Source organism: Mesoplodon bidens, assembly GCF_964165515.1.
Source record: "Mesoplodon bidens genome assembly, chromosome: 3".
In the NCBI taxonomy this organism is placed as follows: domain Eukaryota; kingdom Metazoa; phylum Chordata; class Mammalia; order Artiodactyla; family Ziphiidae; genus Mesoplodon; species Mesoplodon bidens.
The window spans coordinates 153203607-153227367 of record NC_138178.1 but is presented as its reverse complement, the minus strand read 5'-3'; the positions used below and the strand labels follow the sequence as shown (position 1 = coordinate 153227367).

The following is a 23761-nucleotide window of genomic DNA, read 5'->3' as shown; positions in this document are numbered from 1 at the left end:
TGTTAAGAGCTGAAGGGGAACTACTTGAGATGACTTAAGAATCATCCCATGAAATATGTTGTTTTGCTCCAATAAAATACTCTGAAAGCTGTATCTGCCTCTATTCATTAAACCAATAAATACTGAGTGCTGTTTCCATGCCAGGCACTGCACTGAGCATTACCAATAACAGCAACAAACAAAAAGTTATGGTTCCTACTTTTGTAAACAAATAGGCACATGAACCATATATGTCATGTTAGAAACTGCGAAGTGCCATGAAGGAAAGGTAAAGAGCCTGATAAGATTGGAACCAGTGTCTGGTTTAGACAGAGGTGATAGAGGAAACTTTTCTAAGGATTGGAGGATCTGAAATTAAGAGTGTGGTTGATGCTCGCAAGAGTGGTGAAGTGGGGCTCACCAGGAGGTGGTAGAGGCTGCTGCACCGGGTGACTTTATCTTACACACCGGGGAAAACCAGTGAAAAGTTGTAAGCATTGAAAAAATAAATACCCATTTGGGACTTTGCTGGTGGCGCAGCGGTTAAGAATCCACCCGCCAGTTCAGGGGACACGGGTTCGAGCCCTGGTCCGGGAAGATTACACATGCCGCGGAGCAACTAAGCCCGTGCGCCACGACTACTGAGCCTGCGCTCTAGAGCTGGCGAGGGGGAGCCCCATGCCAGAACTACTGAAGACCATGCGCCTAGAGCCTGTGCTCCACAACAAGAGAAGCCACCACAATGAGAAGCCCACGCACCGCAACAAAGAGTAGCCCCCTCTCGACGCAACGAGAGAAAAGCCCGCACACAGCAACAAAGACCCAATGCAGCCAAAAATAAATTTATTAAAAAACCAAAAAAACTGCAGAGTCCTGGGCAGTGCTTAGGGATAGGAATGGTTTCTCAGAAATGTGCCCAGTCTCCTAAGAGTTTCTAAGGCTAAACCCAGATCCCAAATTTTACCCTATGGCCAGGTTGCTGGCATCCTTCCCAGCACCTCCAGGGATCTGCTGTCCCTGCCCAGAAGCCAGGCAGCCTTTGTGTTCCTCCATATGGCCCCTGGGTAGGCATCTTCCTAATAATGCCTCTGACTGCTCCTCACCTACCTGTCCAAACCCCACCCCACCTGCCCTGTGTCACGGAGCTCACAGTCCCTAACAGCCCCCGGCCATGAAAATCGTCACTGCCACTCATAGTTCCTGATCATTATCATAAGCTGAGGTTTTATTTCATGACCGCACGCCCTACACGGGAGGATCCCTGCACAAGTGTCCCTCTGGAGGGAGTGGGTGGCCCCACTGTTTTACCCAGGATGAAACTAGGTGACACCCAGTGGCAGGGCAGGATCTGCTGACCACTCCTTCAAATGCGGCCAGCTGCTGTCCTTCTGGGACTTTATCCTCACATCTGAGTCTCATCTCTCTCCTGGCTCTTCAAGTGCTGAACACCCGGGGGAAATTGGGTGCAGAGTGGCAGGTGTTTTTTCGAGTCTCCACCTCCAGCAGGGGAGCTGGAAGAGCCTTGGGGGAGTTACTTCCAGGCCTTCCTCCCCAAGCCAACCTACCTTGGTGCACATTTGCCCAAGAGCTGAAGGCTCCCGCGTTGGGCTGCGGCACGTCCCTCGCCCGCGAGGCTCTGGCGGTCGGTCAGCCCCGGCGTCGCCCTCAGGACCCCGCAGGAGTCGCATAGCTGGACTGGAGAGCGCCGGCAGGCGGGCTGCGACTTTCCCCGAACAGGAATTCGCTTGGGGCTGCGCCGGCGACAGCGGCGGGCACTCAGGGCGGGGAGGCGGCCAGATCAAAGGGAGCCGCCCGCTGGGCCAAGACTTGTCCGGGAGCGCGAGGGGCCACCCCTCCGGGGAGGGCGGGGGACATCCCGAGCGCCGACCCGAGAGCAGCCGGGGCGCCCACGCCGGGCCAGGGAGAGAGAGAGGGAGAGAGAGAGAAGAGAGAGGAGAGGAGAAGAGAGAGGAGAGAGAGAAGAGAGAGAGGAGAGAGAAGACAGAGAAAAGAGAGAAGAGAGGAGAGAGAAGACAGAGAGAGAAAAGAGAGAGGAGAAGACAGAGCAGAGAGAGACAGAGAAGAGAGAGACAGAGGAGAGAGAGAGAGAGAGGAGAGCCGCGCGCCCCCGCCCCGCGCGCCCCCGCGGCCGCCGGAGCTCCCCTCCCGAGCCCTGAGCGCTGGCGCTGCCGGGCCTGCGCCGCCGTCCCAGCACTCCCGCCCCCGGAGGAGGCGAGGCCCGGCGTCAACAGACTCGCCGGAGCGGCCCGGGAGGCGCGAAGGCGCCGGGCGGAGCAGCCTCGGCAGGGAGAGGATGCCTCGACTCCCCGGCCGCGCGGCGCTCCCCCTTTGCGTGGTACTGCTGACCGCGCTGCTGGCCGCGGTGCGAGGGCTCCCCCTGCGGAAGCCGCGGGGCCCCGGCTGGAGCCACGTGAGGCTGGCGGAGGTGAGCGGCGGGGCGCGGGCTGCGGCGCGCTGGGTCCCTGCTCCCCCGGCCCCCAGCTCTGGCCGCGCGGGGAGCAGGACCGGGACGCGAGTGGCGGCCTCCGAGTGCGAGGGGCGGGACCGGCCCGGACGTCGGCGGGCGTCGAGCAGTGGCCAGGTGCGCCGGACCTGCGGGAAACACCCCCGGGCTGTGAAGCAGGTCACCCTGGGGAGAAACGTTACTTCTGTGCTGAGTGAGATGCGGAGATACCCTGCAGCCGCCCGGCTTCCTTTCCCATCCGCCCGCCGCGTCCCCGCGGCTGCCTCGCCCTGAGCGAACCTCTCCTGCAGCCATGCGGTTCAGGTGCGCGCTCCGAGAGGAGTCCGGAGGATGCTCGAGGACCGCAGCGCTTTGCGGAGTGGCGGGCGGGTGTTGCTGAGGTTCCAGCGGTCAAGTGAGCCCCTGGTGCAGCCTCTTCGATCAAATCTTCAAAGGATTTGGGTCCTTTGGGGTGTGAATTGAGAGAAGGTGAGGTAGTAAGTGGGGGCCTCCAACTTTCTGGGTGGGACCTTTATATCATTAGGGACTTGAACAAGCAGAAGAGGTCGGTAAGAGGTAGAGGAGCGCTTTCTGGGGGTGGGGAGGGGCTGTGAGTGGGCTTTTGCCAAGACAGAGGAGTGAGACCAAGAGTAGTTTAGACACGAAGAGAAATCACCGTCTGTCAAAACCCGCGTCTCCCGTCGCCAGGGGTCAACGGTCCAGCCGTTCCCTCCTGGACCACAGCGGACTCATCCCCATGGGGACAAAGCCCGCCAGACTTGTTGCAGGGTTCTCAGGAGCAGGCCTGTGTGGCAGGGGGTCCTGGCCTCTCAGTTCACGGAGCAATTCTAGGGGGAGGCCGGAGTGGCTCTTCTCATTTTCCAGATGAGGACACTCAGGGCCCGAGGCGGGTTCAGGAGAGCAGTGAAGTGAGCCAGAGCCCGAGCTTGGGGCCCTGTCAGTGCCCAGGCTGCTGAGGCCCTCCAGAGGCAACGCGAAGAAAGCACGTCCCCTGCATTTTAGGTGGGGGGTGTCTCTGTGGACCCTTGTTTGTCCATCTTTTTTTCATGACTGCTCTCCCTCCTAAGGAGATTTTTAGACTCTATTTGTTCTAAGTGCCTCCCCCATGAAATTTTAATACCACAGATATGCTCTCTATTCATGCACTAAGGCCCTTTGGAGTGTTACAAACCATTGTATTGCAATAATACTTAGATTTTTTGGCCTCCTCCTCCCAGATCTAATTTTTGCCCCTGTTGAGAGTACATCCTGTAGACCAGGGGTTCTCAACCTCCACACTACCATCATCTTGGGGTTATACACTTCTTTGTTGTGAGTCGTAGCATTGTAGGATGTTTAGCAGCATCTCTGCCCTCTACCCACTAGATGCCTGTAGCACCCACTGCCCAACAGAGCCAGACATTATTTCCTGCGGGATACCCCCTCTTCCTGCCCGTTGTTGGGAGCCACAGCTGAACACAAATCCAGAGGAACTGAACAGCCTCTGGCCAGTCCACTTCCTCAGTGGAGATGACAATGGAAATAAAATTAACTGAATTGGCATAAATACTTTTTTACTTACCCCTTTGATTGTAATTATTTTTAGTATGTTTGCCAGATCTTCCCCCAAGACCAGCCCAGAGGATGAGTTATTTCAGCGCCAAAGTCACATCCCCAGCCCTGGTATAGAGCCTGGCAGAGCCCTCAAAAACATTTTCAAACAAATTACTGGCATGGAGGAAAAACAGAGCTTGGAGCCCGAGGCCTGGGGTTCTGGTCCCAGCTGGTTATTAACTCATGTGTGTGTGACTCCCCTTGGACAATTTCCTGACATTTGAAATGAGGGGCTAAGTCATCTCCATGGTCCCATCCAGCTCAAACATTGTTTCCCAAGTGTGAATGATGTGTGCTAAAGCAGTCACACATCAAAGGTGTGAGCTGAGGAATCATGTTGAGAGAGTGCACACTGCTATTCTAGGGCTTTGGTGATGCGTCAGACATCGCTGACCAGCCCAGAGGGCTTTGTGAAGGAGCTGAAGAACATAAACCCCCCCTGGATCCAAAGGTGTAGGATGGCTGCAGGGCAGTAAGCATCCCTTGGGCCTGGCAGACTCAGTACAAAGTACTTAACGTGATGTTATTTCATTGTCAAATGTCTGACATGGGCATCATTCCCATTTTCCAGATGAAAAAAATCGAGGCACAGAGATGGTAAGCCTCACTGGGATTGGGAGCCAGGTCTGTCTTTCCAGAGCTACACTGAGACCTTTGCGTGTCATGCTCCAGCCTGCTCATCTGAAGTGTTGAAATCATTACTATTGTGAACAAACTACGCCATCCTCTCTCTGGGCAGGCCTGTTGCTGAGCCACAGTCGAGTGGGAATGAGAACCCATTTCGTTGGGTGGCATGCGGGGTGAGAAAGCACTGTCCACGTGGGTGGCCTCGTCGTTACAAGGGGCTGGGGCCACGCAATTTGTTGGGTGCTGGACAAGCAAAGAATGATACAGCTCTGCCTTGGGTATCTTCTATTCTAGTCGGGATCAGAACACCACCCAAACAGCTACAGGGCATTTTGTGTTCCTAGTCTTGTTGTCCTCATTTGAAGGACAAGGAAACTAACAGTGGGTCCAATAACTAAGCCAGGATCCAAACCCAGCTTTGCTTAATTCTCCAGCCCCTGGGCACCTAACCCTGGCACCCACCACCTCCTAGGCCAGCAAGGGAAGACCCTGGGGCAGGTCGGAGGGGAGCTGGGGACTTGCAGCCACAAGAGGGTAATGGAGGTTAGAACTAGGCAAGAGAGAAGAATTGATAGAGGGCAGCTCCTCGGCTTCAAGGACTGTCCCGCAGGAAGGATTCCCCCACGGGGCAGAGCTGGGCACGTTTCATGCCGCGGCAGCAGGGATTCAGCTGCCATGGGAGGAAGTACTTTGTGAGGGTGCGGGCTGAGATGAAGGACTAAACACAGAGGAAGGAGCTCCCCAACCCGGGGCAGCGTCATGCACGTGGCAGGGGTACTTAGGCAGCACTTCAGTCCTGGTGCATCATCCAGCCAGTTACCGGGCAGCAGGGCCTGGACTGCAGGAGGGGCATGGTGGGTTGAAAGGTCTCCTCTGCCAGGTGGGTGGCACCGAGAAGCAGGTATTTTTCTGAAGATTGGCCTTCTTTGGTTGGGGTCTTTCTGGCCTAATCAGTGAGCAACTGACAGAAGGGGAACTGGAACCCAGGTCTGTGTGATGCGAGCCTGTGGCCTTGCCCCCCGCCACCTCCTGCAGCTGGGCACCTTCCCGCCCCTTGACTGTGAACTTTGTTCTCCCTCCAGACCATTCTTCTCGCTCTGAGAGGTCGGAACCACTGGAAAGGTGGTTGAGGGAGAGAAGGAAGGTCAGGAACTGAGGCCTGGAGGCTTGGCTGCTCAGTGGTCCCAGGCAAGTCCCAGCCTCACTGGATCTCAGTCTCCTAATCGTCCCTGCCCTTCTCACCTCACTTGGTTGTTATGAGGATCAACGGGAAGGATGGATATGAAAAGCAGAACATCCTGTCCTAGTGTTTTGTTCATTCGACACATTCCGCACCCCACAGTGGCAGGCAATGAACCAGAAGGTGCTGCCCGTGCCTGGAGCCGGCAAAGCACAAGGGTTAAGAGCACAGACTCTCTAGCCAGATCATCTGCCTCAAAACCTGGTCTGCCAGCCCCCTGTGTAACCCTGAGCAAGTTCCTTCACCTCTCGGATCCTTGGCTGCCTCCTCTAGGAAGTGAGGGTGATGCTGGTACCTCGTGGCTGTGAGGATTCATTGGGTCAGTACCTGCAGGGTGCTCGACAGCACTGGCTTCATAGCTCATGGGGCCCAGTACAGAATGAAAATGTGGGGTCTCTAAGCATTTCAAGATGGCAACAGCAGAGCAGTAAACCCGGTGCAGCGTGCTGTACAGGTGCACAGGTCACAGAGCATGAAGCCAGCCCTGGTGCTTGGAGGGTGTGCTCTGAGGTAGGTCTCCCTCCCAGACCAGGGTGGGCTGGGTTAGAACAGCGCCACACCAGTGAGGAGGGTGACATCCAACCCCATTCCTCTGCCGGTGGTCCTCTGGCCTGTCTGGAGAAGCAACTGCCTTTGAATGATGGGGCTCCAGCACCTCTGGGAAGCCGTGGTGACTGTGTGTGCAGCCCGGGCTCTGTAGGGATGCACCTGGGCCTCAGCCAGTGGTTGCGGGGAGGAGAGATGCTGGACTGCACCTGGCAACTGGATTTCATTATCCGGAACAAGTTTCTGACCCCTGAGAGGAGGCAGAGGGGAGAAGGGAGAGTGGGGGGACTGTGAGGGGAGCTGAAGCAGGTTAGCAGGCAATGTTCAAGCAATGCAGTAAGGGTTTGTGGGTAGGGGGGCTCTTATGTTAACTGGAAACACGTGGGTCAGGGCTGCCCTGCCAAGCCTGGGAGCATATGCGTGGGCCCGTGTGTGTGTGTGTGTGTGTGTGTGTGTGTGTGTGCGTGTGAGAGAGAGAGAGAGAGAGAGAGAGAGAGAGAGAGAGAGAGAGAGGGAGAGAGAGAATGAATGGTGGGGACATATCTTTTTGTATATCTATATATCTCATGTTTATCTGGGTACTGACACCATCTCCAAAAGAATGGGGCTGTGTATATGTACACGTGTGAAACTCCACATTTAAGCATAAAAGGTGTGGGAGGTGGTCCCGTGGGATAGGGCAGGTGTTCTTAAACAGGCCGGAGCCTCAGAATTTGCTTCAGAATGTCATGGAAATACACCGCCCAGAGATGTGCATCAGTAGTGGAGGGGGGCGGTCTTCAGACCAAATATAGTGTAAAGAACCGACACCAGGCTGGTGAGAGGGGTGCTGCCCGCCCTCTCTCTGAGAACTGTCTATCACCGCCTCTAGGTAACACTCACTGCATGTGCCAGGCATCGTTCTAACTCAGCAGCCCTATGAGACAGGGATGGCCGGCCCTTTCCCTAATTTACAGGAGAAACTAAGGCAGATTAAGTAACCTGCCCACGGTCATACAGCCAGTAGGTGTCCAAGTTGGGGTTTGATCCCAGGTGATGTGGCCTCCAGGCTGCACTCGTTACCACCACCTTCAGGGGCCAGACAAGAAGATGAAAGCCGAAGCGCTTTTTGAATGCAGAGGGGGTTGCGCTTGAGGGGTAATTGGCCTGAGTGTCTGTCTGCGCAGGCGCGTGTGCACCGATGCCTGGGCGTTGAGATCCGGCAGAGCTGAGTCTGAACCTAAGCTCCCATAGTGTAACCTGTGAGACCTTATGGAAATCCCTTACCCTCTCTGAGCCTCCACAGCCTCATCGTTAACACAGAGATAGTCACACTCACCCCTCATCATTGCTGGCATTCACTCAGTTACTCAGAAATGATTTACTGAGTGCCTGTATACAGCGTGAACAAAGCAGACAAACATTTCTACCTGCACGGAGCTTACACCCTAGCTGGAGTGTCAGAAGGTATGTAAAGGGCCTGGTCCAGGCGCGGTACGGAAGATGCGCTCAGACAGTGCTTACACGTCAGGGCTCTGAATGCTCTGCCCACATCCCTGCAGGCCTCACTTCCAGTTGCCTGAGGGCTTTTCCTGGCACCAGGGCCTGCTCTGAGCTGTGCACGGCCAGCCCGAAGCGCCTGGAGTGCCCATCCTCTCCCCCACCCAGCCTCCCTCAACCGATGACTGATGACATAACTGAGGCGCCCAGTGGGATGCACTCCAGTTGTGCACCGTGGTCCCTGGCTTCATGGAGCGTTCTTTATTAGCTGCCTCCCTTCCCTGACTTGCTCCCTCACTGCCTGCTGGTGTCTCCAGGGATCACCTTCCAAAGGAACCACTTGCCCTTGGATCTTTGTCTCAGGGTCGGCTTCTCAGGGAACCCAAACTAAGATCAGATGTCCCCGTCCGCTCCGGGGAGTTCCCCAGGGGCTGACACACAGGGCAGGAGGCTCCAAGAGAGGAAGGGTGGTGTGTGTGGCTGTGATGTTGAGCCAGGGCTTTCTAGGGTCTCTGCTCATCGTCTGGTCCGATTGGGCACCAGGGTGGGGAGGGCTGGAAACGGACACTTTGAATCCCTGCTCGGTACCAGCTCTGTCCCATCACCATTTCCATTTTACAGATGAGGACGCTCACAGAGGTCATGTCGCCTGCCAGGGTCCCACAGGTCAGAAGCCAGGTCACCACTGGCATTCAGACCCAGGCAGCCTGACCCTAGAGCAGGGTTTCTTAACTGCAGCACTGTTGACATTCTGGGCTGGGTAATCCTTGCTGTGAGGTTGTGCTATGTATGCATTGTAAGATTTCTGGTTTCTACCCACTAGATGCCAGTAGCACCCCCTTCCCCGCCCCAGCTGTGACAACTACAAATGTCATTGCCAGATGTCCGCAGATGAATCCTGGTGTTTGTGCCCAGGAGGCTGGGGCATCTAAATCAGGTAGGAAGGCTGCAGACCCTGAACTGCTGCTGTCCCAAGTCCGCCTGTTTCTGTGCCCAGAGGCTGCAGACAGAGGAACTGCTGAGCAAAGTCGCGGGGACAGTTAGGGCTTCCGTGGAATTATGGGTGGGAACTGCTAGGAAGGAGGCACCTGGGGATGCTCCAGGCCTCCAGGATTGGCCAGAGAAGGGGTTGGGTTGTTCCACTACTCATCTATCCATCTTCTGCTCATCCGTCCTGGCTATCTGGACCAGAACACTTTCATTCATCGAGAGACTCTGGGCCCCGGTTGAGGTGGGCCCACGGCTGCCCTGGGACCAGGTGTTTAGTGCAGGAGCCTTGTTTGTTTTGGTTCTGTTTTTTGTTTTTTTGGCTGCGCCACATGGCATGCGGGATCTTAGTTCCTTGACCAGGGATCAAACCCGTGTTCCCTGCCGTGGAAGCATGGAGTCTTAACCACTGGACCACCAGGGAAGTCCCAGTGCAGGAGCCTTAGAGCCAGGCCTCTGGGGACCACAGAAGGAGGGGGTCAAAGGGGAGAGACATGAGAAACAAGACTGATTCAGCCCCTGATTTGTGAAGTAGACCCTCAGCGCTCTCACCTGCAGTGTTGGAGCGTGATGGTTAAGAGTGTGAGCTCTGGCTGCCTGGTTCAAATCCTGCTTCTAACAGTAAATGTCTGTGTGACCTCAGGCAAGTTACTTGCCTTTTCTGTGCCTTAGTTTTCATGATCAAAATGGAGATGACAGCTAGCCCTTACCTCTGAGGGTTGTTGGGAGGATTAAACGAGTGATTTAAGTGTTTAGAATAGTGCCTGGCACACAGTGGATGTTGTGGAGTGTTTGATAAATAAAATTCTGACAGTCCTTCCAGGTAGGAATTCTTATTCTCATTTTGTTGATGGGAAATCATCAAATTGAATGAGCAAGTAAGAAGGAGAGCTGGGATTTGAACCCAAGCTGATCTGACTCTCCAGACCCATGTTTTTCAGCCGTACCGCACTGCCCGAGGTATGAGGCGGGAGGTGGGCTCAAGGCTGTGGCCTGGGTGAGGCAGGGTCCACAGGCATCTGGCCCCTGAGGCTCACAAGGCAGCTCTGGACAGGGCTCTTTCTGCCCTGGTGTAGAGACCTGGGCAATGGCTGCAGCCTGGAGGTAGGTGCTGACCCAGTGCTCCACTGTCTGAGCAGGGAAGGCCAGAGCAAGAGTCAGAGACAGCCAGGATCTGCTTTTACTTACTATTTGAGCTGCATCAAGGACAGTCCCAGTGTGGACCTCATGGCACTGGCTGGTAGACGGAATTAACTGGCAGACAGACGGCCACACAAGCCGCCTGGAATAGGAAAAGGGGCCAGGCCCCAGGTGAGCAGGCGGAGGAAGGTTGCTATGGTCAGGGATGCCAAGAAATACAGCCCCCGCACGGATGGCTTGGGAAGGCCAGGTGGCAGGGGAGTGTGCTGAGGGGAAGGGCCTGGGCCTGCTGCCCACGCCCCTGTCGGCCCTCCTGAGCCTTCCTGCCCTCACGTGGGAGGGCCTGGGTGTCTGTTCTCTGACAAGGGCCCTGGGGGATTCTGAGGCAACTGTCTGCAAACTGCACTTTGGAACCACTGCCTTAAACACCTCACTTCCCCTCTGGGCCTCAGTTTGTTCATCTGTGAAATGAGCAGATTGGATTGTGTTTCTTCCATGTGTAGAAACCTGATTTGAACCCTCCTTCTCATGCCTCATGCTGGCATCATTTGCCTGAGCGCTTTGTGGACGCAGTCCACCCTCTGAGGTGTTAAAGCAGACACGTTTGGATGAACAGTCTCAAGGCAAGTTTGTGACCTGGTCTGCCCCCTGGGCTCCCGAATCTCCCCCTGCTCCCGCCCCCCACCAGCCTTTTCCGGGTTCGCATGGGCGCTGACCTCAGGCACCCCTCCCTCCCATCTCTCCCTCAGGTCTCGGCCTCCCCAGACCCCAGCTCTCCTAGAGAAGAAGAGGAGACCACTTTGCTCTCCAGAGCCCGCCTCCAGGCAGGGCTGCGCCGACACAGACGCTGGGCTCTCACTGAGCCAGCGGCCCTGACCTTGGACAAGACCTCCTTGCCCGGGACCCTGGAGGACGCTCCCTTGCTGCTGGAGCTGCAGAAGCTGCCGGGATTGGCCAACACAGACTTGAGTGCCCCAAACCCCAATATCCAGGTGAGAGCTCCAGGGGGGCCATGGGCCCAGTGGACACCTGGAGAGAAGCTGGGCTGAAGAGCTCCGCTCTGAGGTCAGGCGTCCCATCCGGTATTGCTTGGAGGGCAGGGGTCCTGTGCAGGTTGGAGAAGGTGACAGCCTCCGCCCTGCCTGTGGAGCAGTGGGAAGTGGAAGTGCTCCCCCCTTTCTAGCTCCAGACCGTGAGCAAGTACTGTGGCTCTCTGAGCCTCCGTTTCTTAGACCATAGCAAGGGGCAAACAGCACCAACCTGGCAGGGCTGTCATGAGGACCAAACGAGCAGAGACCGTTTTGTGAGCTGCAGGAGATTCCTGGAATACGGGGAGAGGTCTAGTAGAAAGGCTGAAGGTCTGATCATCCCCCAGGCCCAGCCCTCACTGCAGGCTCCTGACAAAGCACGGGGTGGGCTGGGGGGGCGGCGGCCTGCCCACCAGAGGGGCTTTATGGGAGAGAAAACTAGAGGGGTTGGTGGAATCCAGTTTACACACTCCACTGTCAGTCCCAAACCCCTAATGACAAGAATTCCTGCATTTTGTGTACCATCTATAGCTTACAAAACACTTTCACCAAAAGAGAAAAAGATCACAAAAATATAGAACACACAACATTCTAAAGTTGTTTAAAAGTGTGTGTGTGAGTATGTGTGTGTGTGTCTATATATCTAAACTTGGAAGGTTAATCACCAAAATGTAATCTGTCAGAGATGGAATATGGGTGATTTCCATTTTCTTCTTTATATTTTGCTTGTTCTTTTCCCCAAATTTTGTTCTGTGACCTCCTATCACTTTGTAAGAGCCAAAAGTGATGTTTTTAAAGTTCACTTTCACATAAATGGTTTCACGTTATTTATTTCCTGTCCACAATGTAGTGGGCGAGAGCCCTCCCCAGGACTGTTGTGGGGATCTGCTGTCATTTGGCCTCATTTTCCGGCCCTAGAATGAGGAAATGGAGATTCAGGGCCGTCAGTGGCCTCAGCAGTTGGGCAGCCTGTGGGCTGGTGGAGCCAGAATTCAAACCCAGCTTTTCTTAAATGAGTGGGTCTCCACCCTGACACATGTTAGGACCACTATGCCTGGCCCTACCTCACACCAGTTAAATGCGTGTCTCGGGTGGGGTCAGGGGCTCAGGAATCTCCAGCAGATTCTGATGCACAGCCAGGTCTTAGACTGTGACCCTATGTGCCCGGGGAGACCAAGAAGGTGGACCAAAAGAATGGGCTGGTTTGGAGAAAAGGTTGGGCCTCTCCCCCTGCCCCCGCCCCCAGGCTTGTCATCTCCCCAGCCTTTGGAGTCTGGCTCTGAGCCCTCCCTTATAGGCCGGGTGTGTCTGTACCTCTGCAGGTGACCATCGAAGTGGTGGAGGACCCCCAGACTGAGGTGGAGATGGACCTGCTGGCTGAGCCTAACAATCGCTGGTCCCAGGGTGCCCCCAGCTGGCTGCCTGCCAAGGAACTCTTCTGGCCCCTATTCTGGGGCTACTTGGAGGGCGAGGAAGGGAGGCCTAGTCTCAAGGGCAGAGCCCCAGGGGAAGAGGAGGAAGAGGAAGAGGAGGATTACCCTCCAGAGTACAGTGAGAGTGAGGACCAAGAGGACAACGATGAGGAAGACAATGATGATGACCAGGAGCATGGGTTCAGTGGGGCCGCAGGAGGCTGGGAGCAGGGCTGGTTGTCCCCGGGGGACCGGGCCTTCCGGGAGCCTGAAAGCTACGGTAAGCTCCCCCATCTTGACATCCCTGGCCCTGGAGGTCCTGAGTGGAAATGGGGGTGAGAGCTTCCTGGGCAGGGGCAGCTGGAGAGGCCTGGAGCTTAGGCCTGTGAAGACATCATCATCAGCCAAGCATTACCCATAGCTTGCAAAGTTTGTTTGTTTGTTTTTTAAACATTTGACCCTCACAATAGCCCTGAGATCCCCTAAGCAGAACAGACATTTGTTAATAATATATATATTCATATCTGTTTCCAACGAATTAAGAAATATTATAAATCCCACCACTCACAGCTGACCTCACCTTCAGACTGTGTGAGCTTGAACCCTGGGTCTGCTGCTTCCCAGCTGAGTGACCTTGGGCAAGTTAACCTCTCTGGACCTCAGTTCCTTCTTCTCTAAAATGGACATGGGCACAACACTGACTGCGTAGAATTGGGTGTAGAGAGTAGTAAGTGAGTTAGTACTTTTTTTTTTTTAGGAAGATGTTGGGGGTAGGAGTTTATTAATTAATTAATTTATTTTTGCTGTGTTGGGTCTTCGTTTCTGTGCGAGGTCTTTCTCTAGTTGTGGCAAGCGGGGGCCACTCTTCATCGCGGTGCGCGGGCATTTCACTATGGCGGCCTCTCTTGTTGCGGAGCACAGGCTCCAGACGCACAGGCTCAGTAGTTGTGGCTCACGGGCCTAGTTGCTCTGTGGCATGTGGGATCTTCCCAGACCAGGGCTCGAACCCATGTCCCCTGCATTAGCAGGCAGATTCTCAACCACTGCGCCACCAGGGAAGCCCGTGAGTTAGTACTTTTAAAGTGCCAGTACATAGTAAACAAAGTATTGGCTATTACTTTTTTTTTAGAAAGCAACATAACAACGTAGACTATTCAGAAAATATCACCTAAAGCCTGCCCCCCGCCCCATGACAGGCATTTTTTTTTGCATATTGCAGTTTCAGTTTTCCCTGGGTACAGACATGTTTCACACACAGTTAGTTATAGCACTTCTCCCCAGAGCCCTGGTGTCTCTTCGATGGTTCAGACTAACTTGTAGCAGGCTTCTTCCATTTCACCAAAGTCATGTAAGCTAACAGGCAGAATTTTCATGACTTTCAGCTTTTCTTCCATTGATTTTACTTAAACACTTGGTACCAGCCTGCTCAGGCCTGCCTGGGAAGTGAGGAGAGAGCTGGGTGTGTGTGTCAGTACTTTGGGGGTTCCACAGAGAGCCCTGGGTCTCAGGCCCGCACAGCCAAAGGCCTGTGGGTGCTGTCGTGGTGCATTTTGGGTCCCTCAGACCAGGACGTGGGGAGCAGGGACATTCTTTAATACCCCCATTGCAAGGGAAGTATTGTCACCCTTGGTTTTTTTTTTTTTTTTACATCTTTATTGGAGTATAATTTCTTAACAATGGTGTGTTAGTTTCTGCTTTATAACAAATTTAATCAGTTATACATATACATATGTTCCCATATCCCCTCCCTTTTGCGTCTCCCTCCCACCCTCCCTATCCCACCCCTCCAGGCGGTCACAAACCACCGAGCTGATCTCCCTGTGCTATGTGGCTGCTTCCCACTAGCTATCTACCTTATGTTTGGTAGTGTATATATGTCCATGCCGCTCTTTCACTTTGTCACAGCTTACCCTTCCCCCTCCCCATATCCTCAAGTCCATTCTCTAGTAGGTCTGTGTCTTTATTCCTGTCTTACCCCTATGTTCTTCATGACATTTTTTTTCTTAAATTCCATATATATGTGTCAGCATACAGTATTTGTCTTTCTCTTTCTGACTTACTTCACTCTGTATGACAGACTCTAGGTCCATCCACCTCATTACAAATAGCTCAATTTCGTTTCTTTTTATGGCTGAGTAATATTCCATTGTATATATGTGTCACATCTTCTTTATCCATTCATCCGATGATGGACACTTAGGTTGTTTCCATCTCTGGGCTATTGTAGATAGGGCTGCTATGAACATTTTGGTACATGACTCTTTTTGAATTATGGTTTTCTCAGGGTGTATGCCCAGTAGTGGGATTGCTGGGTCATATGGTAGTTCTAGTTTTAGTTTTTTAAGGAACCTCCATACTGTTCTCCATAGTGGCTACACCAATTCACATTCCCACCAGCAGTGCAAGAGTTTTCCCTTTTTTCCACACCCTCTCCAGCATTTATTGTTTCTAGATTTTTTGATGATGGCCATTCTGACTGGTGTGAGATGATATCTCATTGTAGTTTTGATTTGCATTTCTCTAATGAGTAAAGATGTTGAGCATCCTTTCATGTGTTTGTTGGCAGTCTGTATATCTTCTTTGGAGAAATGTCTATTTAGGTCTTCTGCCCATTTTTGGATTGGGTTGTTTTTTTTGTTGTTATTGAGCTTCATGAGCTGCTTATAAATTTTGGAGATTAATCCTTTGTCAGTTGCTTCATTTGCAAATATTTTCTCCCATTCTGAGGGTTGTCTTTTGGTCTTGTTTATGGTTTCCTTTGCTGTGCAAAAGCTTTGAAGTTTCATTAGGTCCCATTTGTTTATTTTTGTTTTTATTTCCATTTCTCTAGGAGGTGGGTCAAAAAGGATCTTGCTGTGATTTATGTCATAGAGTGCTCTGCCTATGTTTTCCTCTAAGAGTTTGATAGTGTCTGGCCTTACATTTAGGTCTTTAATCCATTTTGAGCTTATTTTTGTGTATGGTGTTAGGGAGTGATCTAATCTCATACTTTTACATGTCCCTGTCCAGTTTTCCCAGCACCACTTATTGAAGAGACTGTCCTTTCTCCACTGTACATTCCTGCCTCCTTTATCAAAGATAAGGTGACCATATGTGCGTGGGTTTATCTCTGGGCTTTCTATCCTGTTCCATTGATCTTTCTGTTTTTGTGCCAGTACCATACTGTCTTGATTACTGTAGCTTTGTAGTATAGTCTGAAGTCAGGGAGCCTGATTCCTCCAGCTCCATTTTTCGTTCTCAAGATTGCTTTGGCTATTCAGGGTCTTTTGTGTTTCCATACAAATTGTGAAATTGTTTGTTCTAGTTCTGTGAAAGATGCCAGTGGTAGTTTGATAGGGATTGCATTGAATCTGTAGGTTGCTTTGGGTAGTAGAGTCCAATCCAAGAACATGGTACATGTCTCCATCTATTTGTATCATCTTTAATTTCTTTCATCAGTGTCTTATAATTTTCTGCATACAGGTCTTTTGTCTCCTTAGGTAGGTTTATTCCTAGATATTTTATTCTTTTTGTTGCAATGGTAAATGGGAGTGTTTCCTTGATTTCACTTTCAGATTTTTCATCATTAGTATATAGGAATGCCAGAGATTTCTGTGCATTAATTTTGTATCCTGCTACTTTACCAAATTCACTGATTAGGTCTAGTAGTTTTCTGGTAGCATCTTTAGGATTCTCTATGTATATAGTATCATGTCATCTGCAAACAGTGACAGCTTTACTTCTTCTTTTCCGATTTGGATTCCTTTTATTTCCTTTTCTTCTCTGATTGCTGTGGCTAAAACTTCCAAAACTATGTTGAATAAGAGTGGTGAGAGTGGGCAACCTTGTCTTGTTCCTGATCTTAGTGGAAATGGTTTCAGTTTTTCACCATTGAGGATGATGCTGGCTGTGGGTTTGTCATATATGGCCTTTATGATGTTGAGGAAAGTTCCCTCTATGCCTACTTTCTGCAGGGTTTTTATCATAAATGGGTGTTGAATTTTGTCGAAAGCTTTCTCTGCATCTATTGAGATTATCATATGGTTTTTCTCCTTCAATTTGTTAATATGGTGTGTCACGTTGATTGATTTGCATATATTGAAGAATCCTTGCATTCCTGGAATAAACCCCACTTGATCATGGTGTATGATCCTTTTAATGTGCTGTTGGATTCTGTTTGCTAGTATTTTGTTGGGGATTTTTGCATCTATGTTCATCAGTGATATTGGCCTGTAATTTTCTTTCTTTGTGACATCCTTGTCTGGCTTTGGTATCAAGGTGATGGTGGCCTCGTAGAATGAGTTTGGGAGTGTTCCTCCCTCTGCTATATTTTGGAAGAGTTTGAGAAGGATAGGTGTTAGCTCTTCTCTAAATGCTTGATAGAATTCGCCTGTGAAGCCATCTGGTCCTGGGCTTTTGTTTGTTGGAAGATTTTTTTTATCACAGTTTCAATTTCAGTGCTTGTGATTGCTCTGTTCATATTTTCTATTTCTTCCTGATTCAGTCTTGGCAGGTTGTGCATTTCTAAGAATTTGTCCATTTCTTCCAGGTTGTCCATTTTATTGGCATAGAGTTGCTTGTAGTAATCTCTCATGATCTTTTGTATTTCTGCAGTGTCAGTTGTTACTTCTCCTTTTTCATTTCTAATTCTATTGATTTGAGTCTTCTCCCTTTTTTTCTTGATGAGTCTGGCTAATGGTTTATCAATTTTGTTTATCTTCTCAAAGAACCAGCTTTTAGTTTTATAGATCTTTGCTATTGTTTCCTTCATTTCTTTTTCATTTATTTCTGATCTGATTTTTATGATTTCTTTCCTTCTGCTAACTTTGGGATGTTTTTGTTCTTCTTTCTCTAATTGCTTTAGGTGCAAGGTTAGGTTGTTTATTCGAGATGTTTCCTGTTTCTTAAGGTGGGATTGTATTGCTATAAACTTCCCTCTTAGAACTGCTTTTGCTGCATCCCATAGGTTTTGGGTCATCGTGTCTCCACTGTCATTTGTTTCTAGGTATTTTTAATTTCCTCTTTGATTTCTTCAGTGTTCACTTCGTTATTAAGTAGTGTATTGTTTAGCCTCCATGTGTTTGTATTTTTTACAGATCTTTTCCTGTAATTGATATCTAGTCTCATAGCATTGTGGTCGGAAAAGATACTTGATACAATTTCCATTTTCTTAAATTTACCAAGGCTTGATTTGTGACCCAAGATATGATCTATCCTGGAGAATGTTCCATGAGCACTTGAGAAAAATGTGTATTCTGTTGTTTTTGGATAGAATGTCCTATAAATATCAATTAAGTCCATCTTGTTTAATGTATCATTTAAACCTTGTGTTTCCTTATTTATTTTCATTTTGGATGATCTGTCCATTGGTGAAAGTGGGGTGTTAAAGTCCCCTACTATGATTGTGTTACTGTCGATTTCCCCTTTTATGGCTGTTAGTATTTGCCTTATGTATTGAGGTGCTCCTATGTTGGGTGCATAAATATTTACAATTGTTATATCTTCTTCTTGGATCAATCCCTTGATCATTAGGTAGTGTCCTTCTTTGTCTCTTCTAGTAGTCTTTATTTTAAAGTCTATTTTGTCTGATATGAGAATTGCTACTCCAGCTTTCTTTTGGTTTCCATTTGCATGGAATATCTTTTTCCATCCCCTTACTTTCAGTCTGTATGTGTCTCTAGGTCTGAAGTGGGTCTCTTGTAGACAGCATATATATGGGTCTTGTTTTTGTATCCATTCAGCCAATCTGTATCTTTTGGTGGGAGCATTTAGTCCATTTACATTTAAGGTAATTATCGATATGTATGTTCCTATTCCCATTTTATTAATTGTTTTGGGTTCGTTAATGAAGGTATTTTCCTTCTGTTGTGTTTCTTGCCTAGAGAAGTTCCTTTAGCATTTGTTGTAAAGCTGGTTTGGTGGTGCTGAACTCTCTCAGCTTTTGCTTGTCTGTAAAGGTTTTAATTTCTCCATCAAATATGAATGAGATCCTTGCTGGGTAGAGTAATCTTGGTTGCAGGTTTTTCCTCCTTCATCACTTTAATTATGTCCTGCCAGTCCCTTCTGGCTTGCAGACTTTCTGCTGAAAGGTCAGCTGTTAACCTTATGGGGATTCCCTTGTGTGCTTTTTGTTGTTTTTCCCATGCTGCTTTTAGTATGTTTTCTTTGTATTTAATTTTTGACAGTTTGATTAATATGTGTCTTGGCGTATTTCTCCTTGGATTTATCCTGTATGGGACTCTCTGTGCCTCCTGGACTTGACTATTTCCTTTCCCATATTAGGGAAGTTTTCAACTATAATCTCTTCAAATATTTTCTCATTCCCTTTCTTTTTCTCTTCTTCTTCTGGAACCCCTATAATTCGAATGTTGGTGCATTTAATGTTGTCCCAGAGGTCTCTGAGACTGTCCTCAGTTCTTTTCATTCTTTTTTCTTTCTTCTGCTCTGCAGTAGTTATTTGCACTATTTTATCTTCCACGTCACTTATCCATTCTTCTGCCTCAGTTATTCTGCTATTGATTGCATCTAGAGTATTTTTCGTTTCACTTATTGTGTTTTTAATCATTGCTTGATTCATCTTTAGTTCTTCTACGACCTTGTTAACTGTTTCTTGCATTTTGTCTATTCTATTTCCAAGATTTTGGATCATCTTTACTATCATTATTCTGAATTCTTTTTCAGGTAGACTGCCTATTACCTCTTCATTTGTTAGGTCTGGTGGGTTTTTATCTTGCTCCTTCTCCTGCTGTGTGTTTTTCTGTCTTCTCATTTTGCTTATGTTACTGTGTTTGGGGTCTCCTTTTTGCAGGCTGCAGGTTCGTAGTTCCCATTGTTTTTGGTGACTGTCCCCAGTGGCTAAGGTTGGTTTAGTGGGTTGTGTAGGCTTCCTGGTGGAGGGGACTAGTGCCTGTGTTCTGGTGGATGAGGCTGGATCTTGTCTTTCTGGTGGGCAGGTCCACGTCTGGTGGTGTGTTTTGGGATGTCTGTGGACTTCTTATGATTTTAGGCAGCCTCTCTGCTAATGGGTGGCGTTGTGTTCCTGTCTTGCTAGTTGTTTGGCATAGGGTGTCCAGCACTGTAGCTTGCTGGCCGTTGAGTGAAGCTGGGTGCTGGTGTTGAGATGGCGATCTCTGGAAGATTTTCGCCGTTTGATATTATGTGGAGCTGGGAGATCTCTTGTGGACCAGTGTCCTGAAGTTGGCTCTCCCACCTCAGAGGCACAGCACTGACTCCTGGCTCCTCAATTTGGGCTGATTCGTTGTCTATTCATGTATTCCACAGATGCAGGGTACATCAAGTTGATTGTGGAGCTTTAATCCTCTACTTCTGAGGCTGCTGGGAGAGATTTCCCTTTCTCTTCTTTGTTCTCACAGCTCCAGGGTCTCAGCTTTGGATTTGGCCCCGCCTCTGCGTGTAGGTCGCCGGAGGGCGTCTGTTCTTCGCTCAGACAGGACAGGGTTAAAGTAGCAGCCGCTTCTGGGACTCTGGCTCACTCAGGCCGGGGGGGAGGGAGGGGCACGGAGTGCGGGGCGAGCGTGCGGCGTCAGAGGCCGGCGTGACGTTGCACCAGCCCGAGGCGCGCCGTGCGTTCTCCCAGGGGAGCCGCCCCTGGATCCCGGGACCCCGGAACTGACGGGCTGCACAGGCTCCCCGGAAGGGGGGCGTGGACAGTGACCTGCGCTCGCACACAGGCCTCTTGGCGGCGGCAGCAGCAGCCCCAGCGTCCCACGCCCGTCACTGGGCTCCGCGCTTTCAGTCGTGACTCGCGCCCGTCTGTGGAGCCCCTTTAAGCAGCGCTCTTAATCCCCTCTCCTCGCGCACCAGGAAACAAAAAGGGAAGAAAAAGTCTCTTGCCTCTTCGGCAGCTCCAGAGTTTTCCCGGACTCCCTCCTGGCTAGCTGTGGCGCATTAGCCCCCTTCAGGCTGAGTTCTCGCCGCCAGCCCCAGTCCTCTCCACCCTTGGTTTTGAGTGACATAAAAATTGTAGCTCAGAGATGTCGGGGGACTTGCCCAAGGTCCCCTCAGCAGTGGTCAGGTGGCCTCCAGGTGGCTTTACCTCTTCGTTGCCGTGTGGGCACAGAGTGGGTGGCTGGGAGTTGTGACACTTCCTGCACTTGCCCGGGTGTTCACTGCACAGGGGTACCCAGATGAGCAGACGAGTGGGGCTGAAATTCAGCCCATGCTCCGTCCGCTCGGGGCGTCCTGGCCCGGGCTGTATCCTCGTGCCTTCTGCTAATTCGCATCAAGGCACCCCGTGGGCTCTGCTACCTCACCCCTGGCTCCCTGCCTTGACGCAGACTCTGAGCTTCAAGAGGAATGGAGCCCCTGGTCTCCCTGCAGTGGGAGCTGCAGCAGCGACAGCCAGCAGAGGACTCGGCCCTGTGGCTACGCCTGCACTGCCACCGAGTCCCGTGCCTGCGACCTGCCCCCCTGTCCTGGTGAGACGAGCCCCATCTCCTGCAGACGGAGCGGCTTACACGCTGGACTTGGTCCCCTGGGAATGTGGGCGTGTAAGCCTTGTATAGGGTGGGCTTGGGAGAGGGGAGGCAGGAAGCTCACACACACGGTGGTCCTGCCCCGTGCCAGGCCTGTCCCAGATGCCGCAGGCACCGAGAGCCTAGTGAGGGCTGGGCTCCCATCGGGAGCACAGAGGTGCCCTGCGGCACCACCAGCCTGGCCTCCTCTCTTCCCAAAGGCGCTGAGGACAAGGACCCCTTGGGCTTCCCCAGTGAGGGGTGGCGGCCCCTGGCCCACAATGCTACGGACATGCTCAGCCCAGGTCAGTGGGGAGCTAGGCCCTGCCCTTGGGGGTTTGGGGGAGACCTCTCTCGGGAGGGTGGAGCCTCGCCATACGGGCAGGAATCTTGCCTCCAGCCACTGAGGCAGAGAGTACATCTTCCAGGTGGAAGGTTAGCCTCCCCAACAAGGGGACCGTAACATTTCCAAGCCCCCTAGCCAGACCCATTGGCCTTTCCCAGCCTGATATTCCTGGTGGGAAGAAGGTCTTGAGGGGAGCCCAGAGCTTGGAGATCATCTAGTGGGGCGTATGCTCCCTGGCAGCAGGATAGGATGGGGACATTCTGGCTTCCACTCCCTGGTCACTCTTGGAGACTCCTGGCAGGCTCTGTCTGGGGAGCAGTTGCCCTCAAAAACAGGTCAAGGTCTAGAGCTCCAGGACTGCTCCTTCCGGCAGCTTGGAGCGGGCCGCGCTTTCCCCAGCACACTCCACATCTGTGTCTCTTGCACCCCACAAGGAGGCAGGCAGCTGCCGACAGCCCCCTTGCAGATGGGTCCTGTGCTCAACGCCGCAGAAGCTCACTGAGCCGGGAGGGTGCACCTGGCCCTGTGTGGGGCAGGGGATTCCCAGAAGACCAAGCCCAGTCCCTGCCCTCAAGGGGCTCAGGTCTTCGGGGGAAAGACACACACAACCAACTTAGGTACAGCACTGCCAAGTGGGCCCAAGGGTCTGCAGCAAAGAGGGAGGAGCAGTTCGTTCTGGGTGGCCAGGGTCAGAGGCCACATTTTCCAAGGTAGGGAGAGGGGGGGAGGGCAGCATAGACAGAGGGGTCACAGGGGGCCCAGAAAGACAGAGTGAGCCTGAGAAAGGCAAAGTTAAGAACAAGAATGGGCCAGTGGTGAAAACAGTGAAACATTTTCTTACCAGGAGGCTAAAACTTCTGTCCCTGTCCCCACCCACCCCAGCTCATTCCCCACGATCCCAGGATCTTTCCCGCCATCCAGCATCTAAAGGGACAAGGCCTAGCTCCGCAGAGGGCCTGTAGGCCCCTCCTCCAGCCCCTTGGCCGACCTCCATTCGGCCACGGCCTGTTGCTTCAGCTTGCCTGGGTGGTGTGTGGTTGCCCTTATCTGTCAACAGCGGCGGCCAGGCCAGACTGCCCCCCGCTCTGGTGTGGGTCCTTCCCCTCCTGCCCCTACGGCCCTACCAAGCCACAGCTTTGCACCAGCTGGGGCCTAGGCCTTCCCCCTCCGTGCATTGGCCCTTGACCAGTCCCCCCCACCCCAGGGGCTGACCAGTCCCCTTCCCACACTCCCCTGCCCTCTGCAGATGTGGACAGCTGTGAGAAGTGGCTGAACTGCAAGAGTGACTTCCTAGCCAAGTACCTGAGCCAGGTGCTGCGGGACCTGCCCAGCTGCCCGTGTGCGTACCCGCTGGAGGCCGTGTCCAGCGCCGTGAGCCTGCAGGACGAGCACCAGGGCCGCAGCTTCCGGTGGAGGGACGCCAGCGGCCCACGCGAGCGCCTGGACGTGTACCAGCCCACGGCCCGCTTCTGCCTGCGCTCTCTGCTGTCCGGGGAGAGCAGCACGCTGGCCGCCCAGCACTGCTGCTACGACGCGGGCAGCCGTCTGCTGACCCGAGGCAAGGGCGCCGGCGCGCCCGACCTCGTCAGCACCGACTTCTCGCCCGAGCTGCACTTCAAGGTGGACACGCTGCCCTGGATCCTGTGTAAGGGGGACTGGAGCCGCTACCACGCCGTGCGGCCCCCGAACAATGGCCGGGCCTGCACGGACAACCCCCCCGAGGAGGAATACCTGGCGCAGTTGCAGGAGGCCAAGGAGTTCTAATGAGGGCTGCTGTGCTGGAGAACTTCCCTCGCAGGCCGCTCACCCTGCCTGGCCCAGACCCGGTGAGGCCAGTCTGGTGCCTCGAGCCCTCTGCCTTTGAACCTGAGGTGGGGAGGTCAGCACCCCAGGTGTCGGTGTGGGGGTGGGGAGAAGGTTGAAGCGTGTATAAGGCCCAGGGTGAGAGGAGGGAGCTCAGCTCCCAAGGCCCCCAGGGCTGCCTCCGATGCGCATCTGTGGCGGCCTTACCTCTTGCCCGCTGGGAGGCGCTGTCGCAGCCTGGACGCCCATTGTCCTCCCTCTCCCTCTGTGCTCAGGTGTGCGCCTGGCTCTCCACACACCCTGATTCCCGGGGCCTGCGGTGAGTCTCGTCATCCCGGCCCGCGGGCCAGCGGCCAGCCAGCCCTGGGCCAGCAGCCCTCCTTAGCGCTGAGCGGTCACACGTGGCCCGCTTGCCCACCCCCGCTGGGAGGGTTAACCTCAGCCCCAAGTGGTCTTTCGTTGGACACCACTTTAGTCTAGAGCTGAAGGCCATCAGTGGGACCGTAAGTGGATAGACAGGCCGTGGCAGCCAAGACAAGGCAGGATCCAGGTGCGGAACGGATCAATGAATTCTGGTCCCTTTCTTTGTCCAGATCACCTCTGTTCTGTCCAGGTTGTAGGAATGTGTGGGGCTGGGAGATCA

At 52.4% G+C, this 23761-nt stretch overlaps 1 protein-coding gene across 2 annotated transcripts; it reads left to right on the top strand.

The window, feature by feature from the left end:
* Positions 1-1954: 1954 nt before the first annotated feature.
* ISM2 (isthmin 2) lies at positions 1955-23423 on the top strand. Of its 2 annotated transcripts, XM_081228376.1 has the most exons (6): positions 1955-2425; positions 10826-11068; positions 12427-12796; positions 20793-20933; positions 21191-21274; positions 22562-23423. In XM_081228376.1, the coding sequence occupies exons 1-6, from the start codon at positions 2294-2296 to the stop codon at positions 23077-23079; spliced, it is 1488 nt and encodes a 495-aa protein (XP_081084502.1). In that variant the 5' UTR covers positions 1955-2293; the 3' UTR covers positions 23080-23423. The 2 variants fall into 2 exon arrangements, with proteins under 2 accessions (XP_081084502.1, XP_081084503.1); XM_081228377.1 differs by lacking the exon at positions 20793-20933.
* Positions 23424-23761: the final 338 nt, after the last annotated feature.

Bases quoted from the DNA above. Each gene is read 5' to 3' on its own strand.
- ISM2 (XM_081228376.1), top strand. From the start codon at position 2,294: ATGCCTCGACTCCCCGGCCGCGCGGCGCTCCCCCTTTGCGTGGTACTG. The intron at 11,069-12,426 runs GTGAGAGCTCCA...GTACCTCTGCAG, and splicing joins CCCCAAACCCCAATATCCAG to GTGACCATCGAAGTGGTGGA. The intron at 12,797-20,792 runs GTAAGCTCCCCC...GCCTTGACGCAG, and splicing joins CCGGGAGCCTGAAAGCTACG to ACTCTGAGCTTCAAGAGGAA.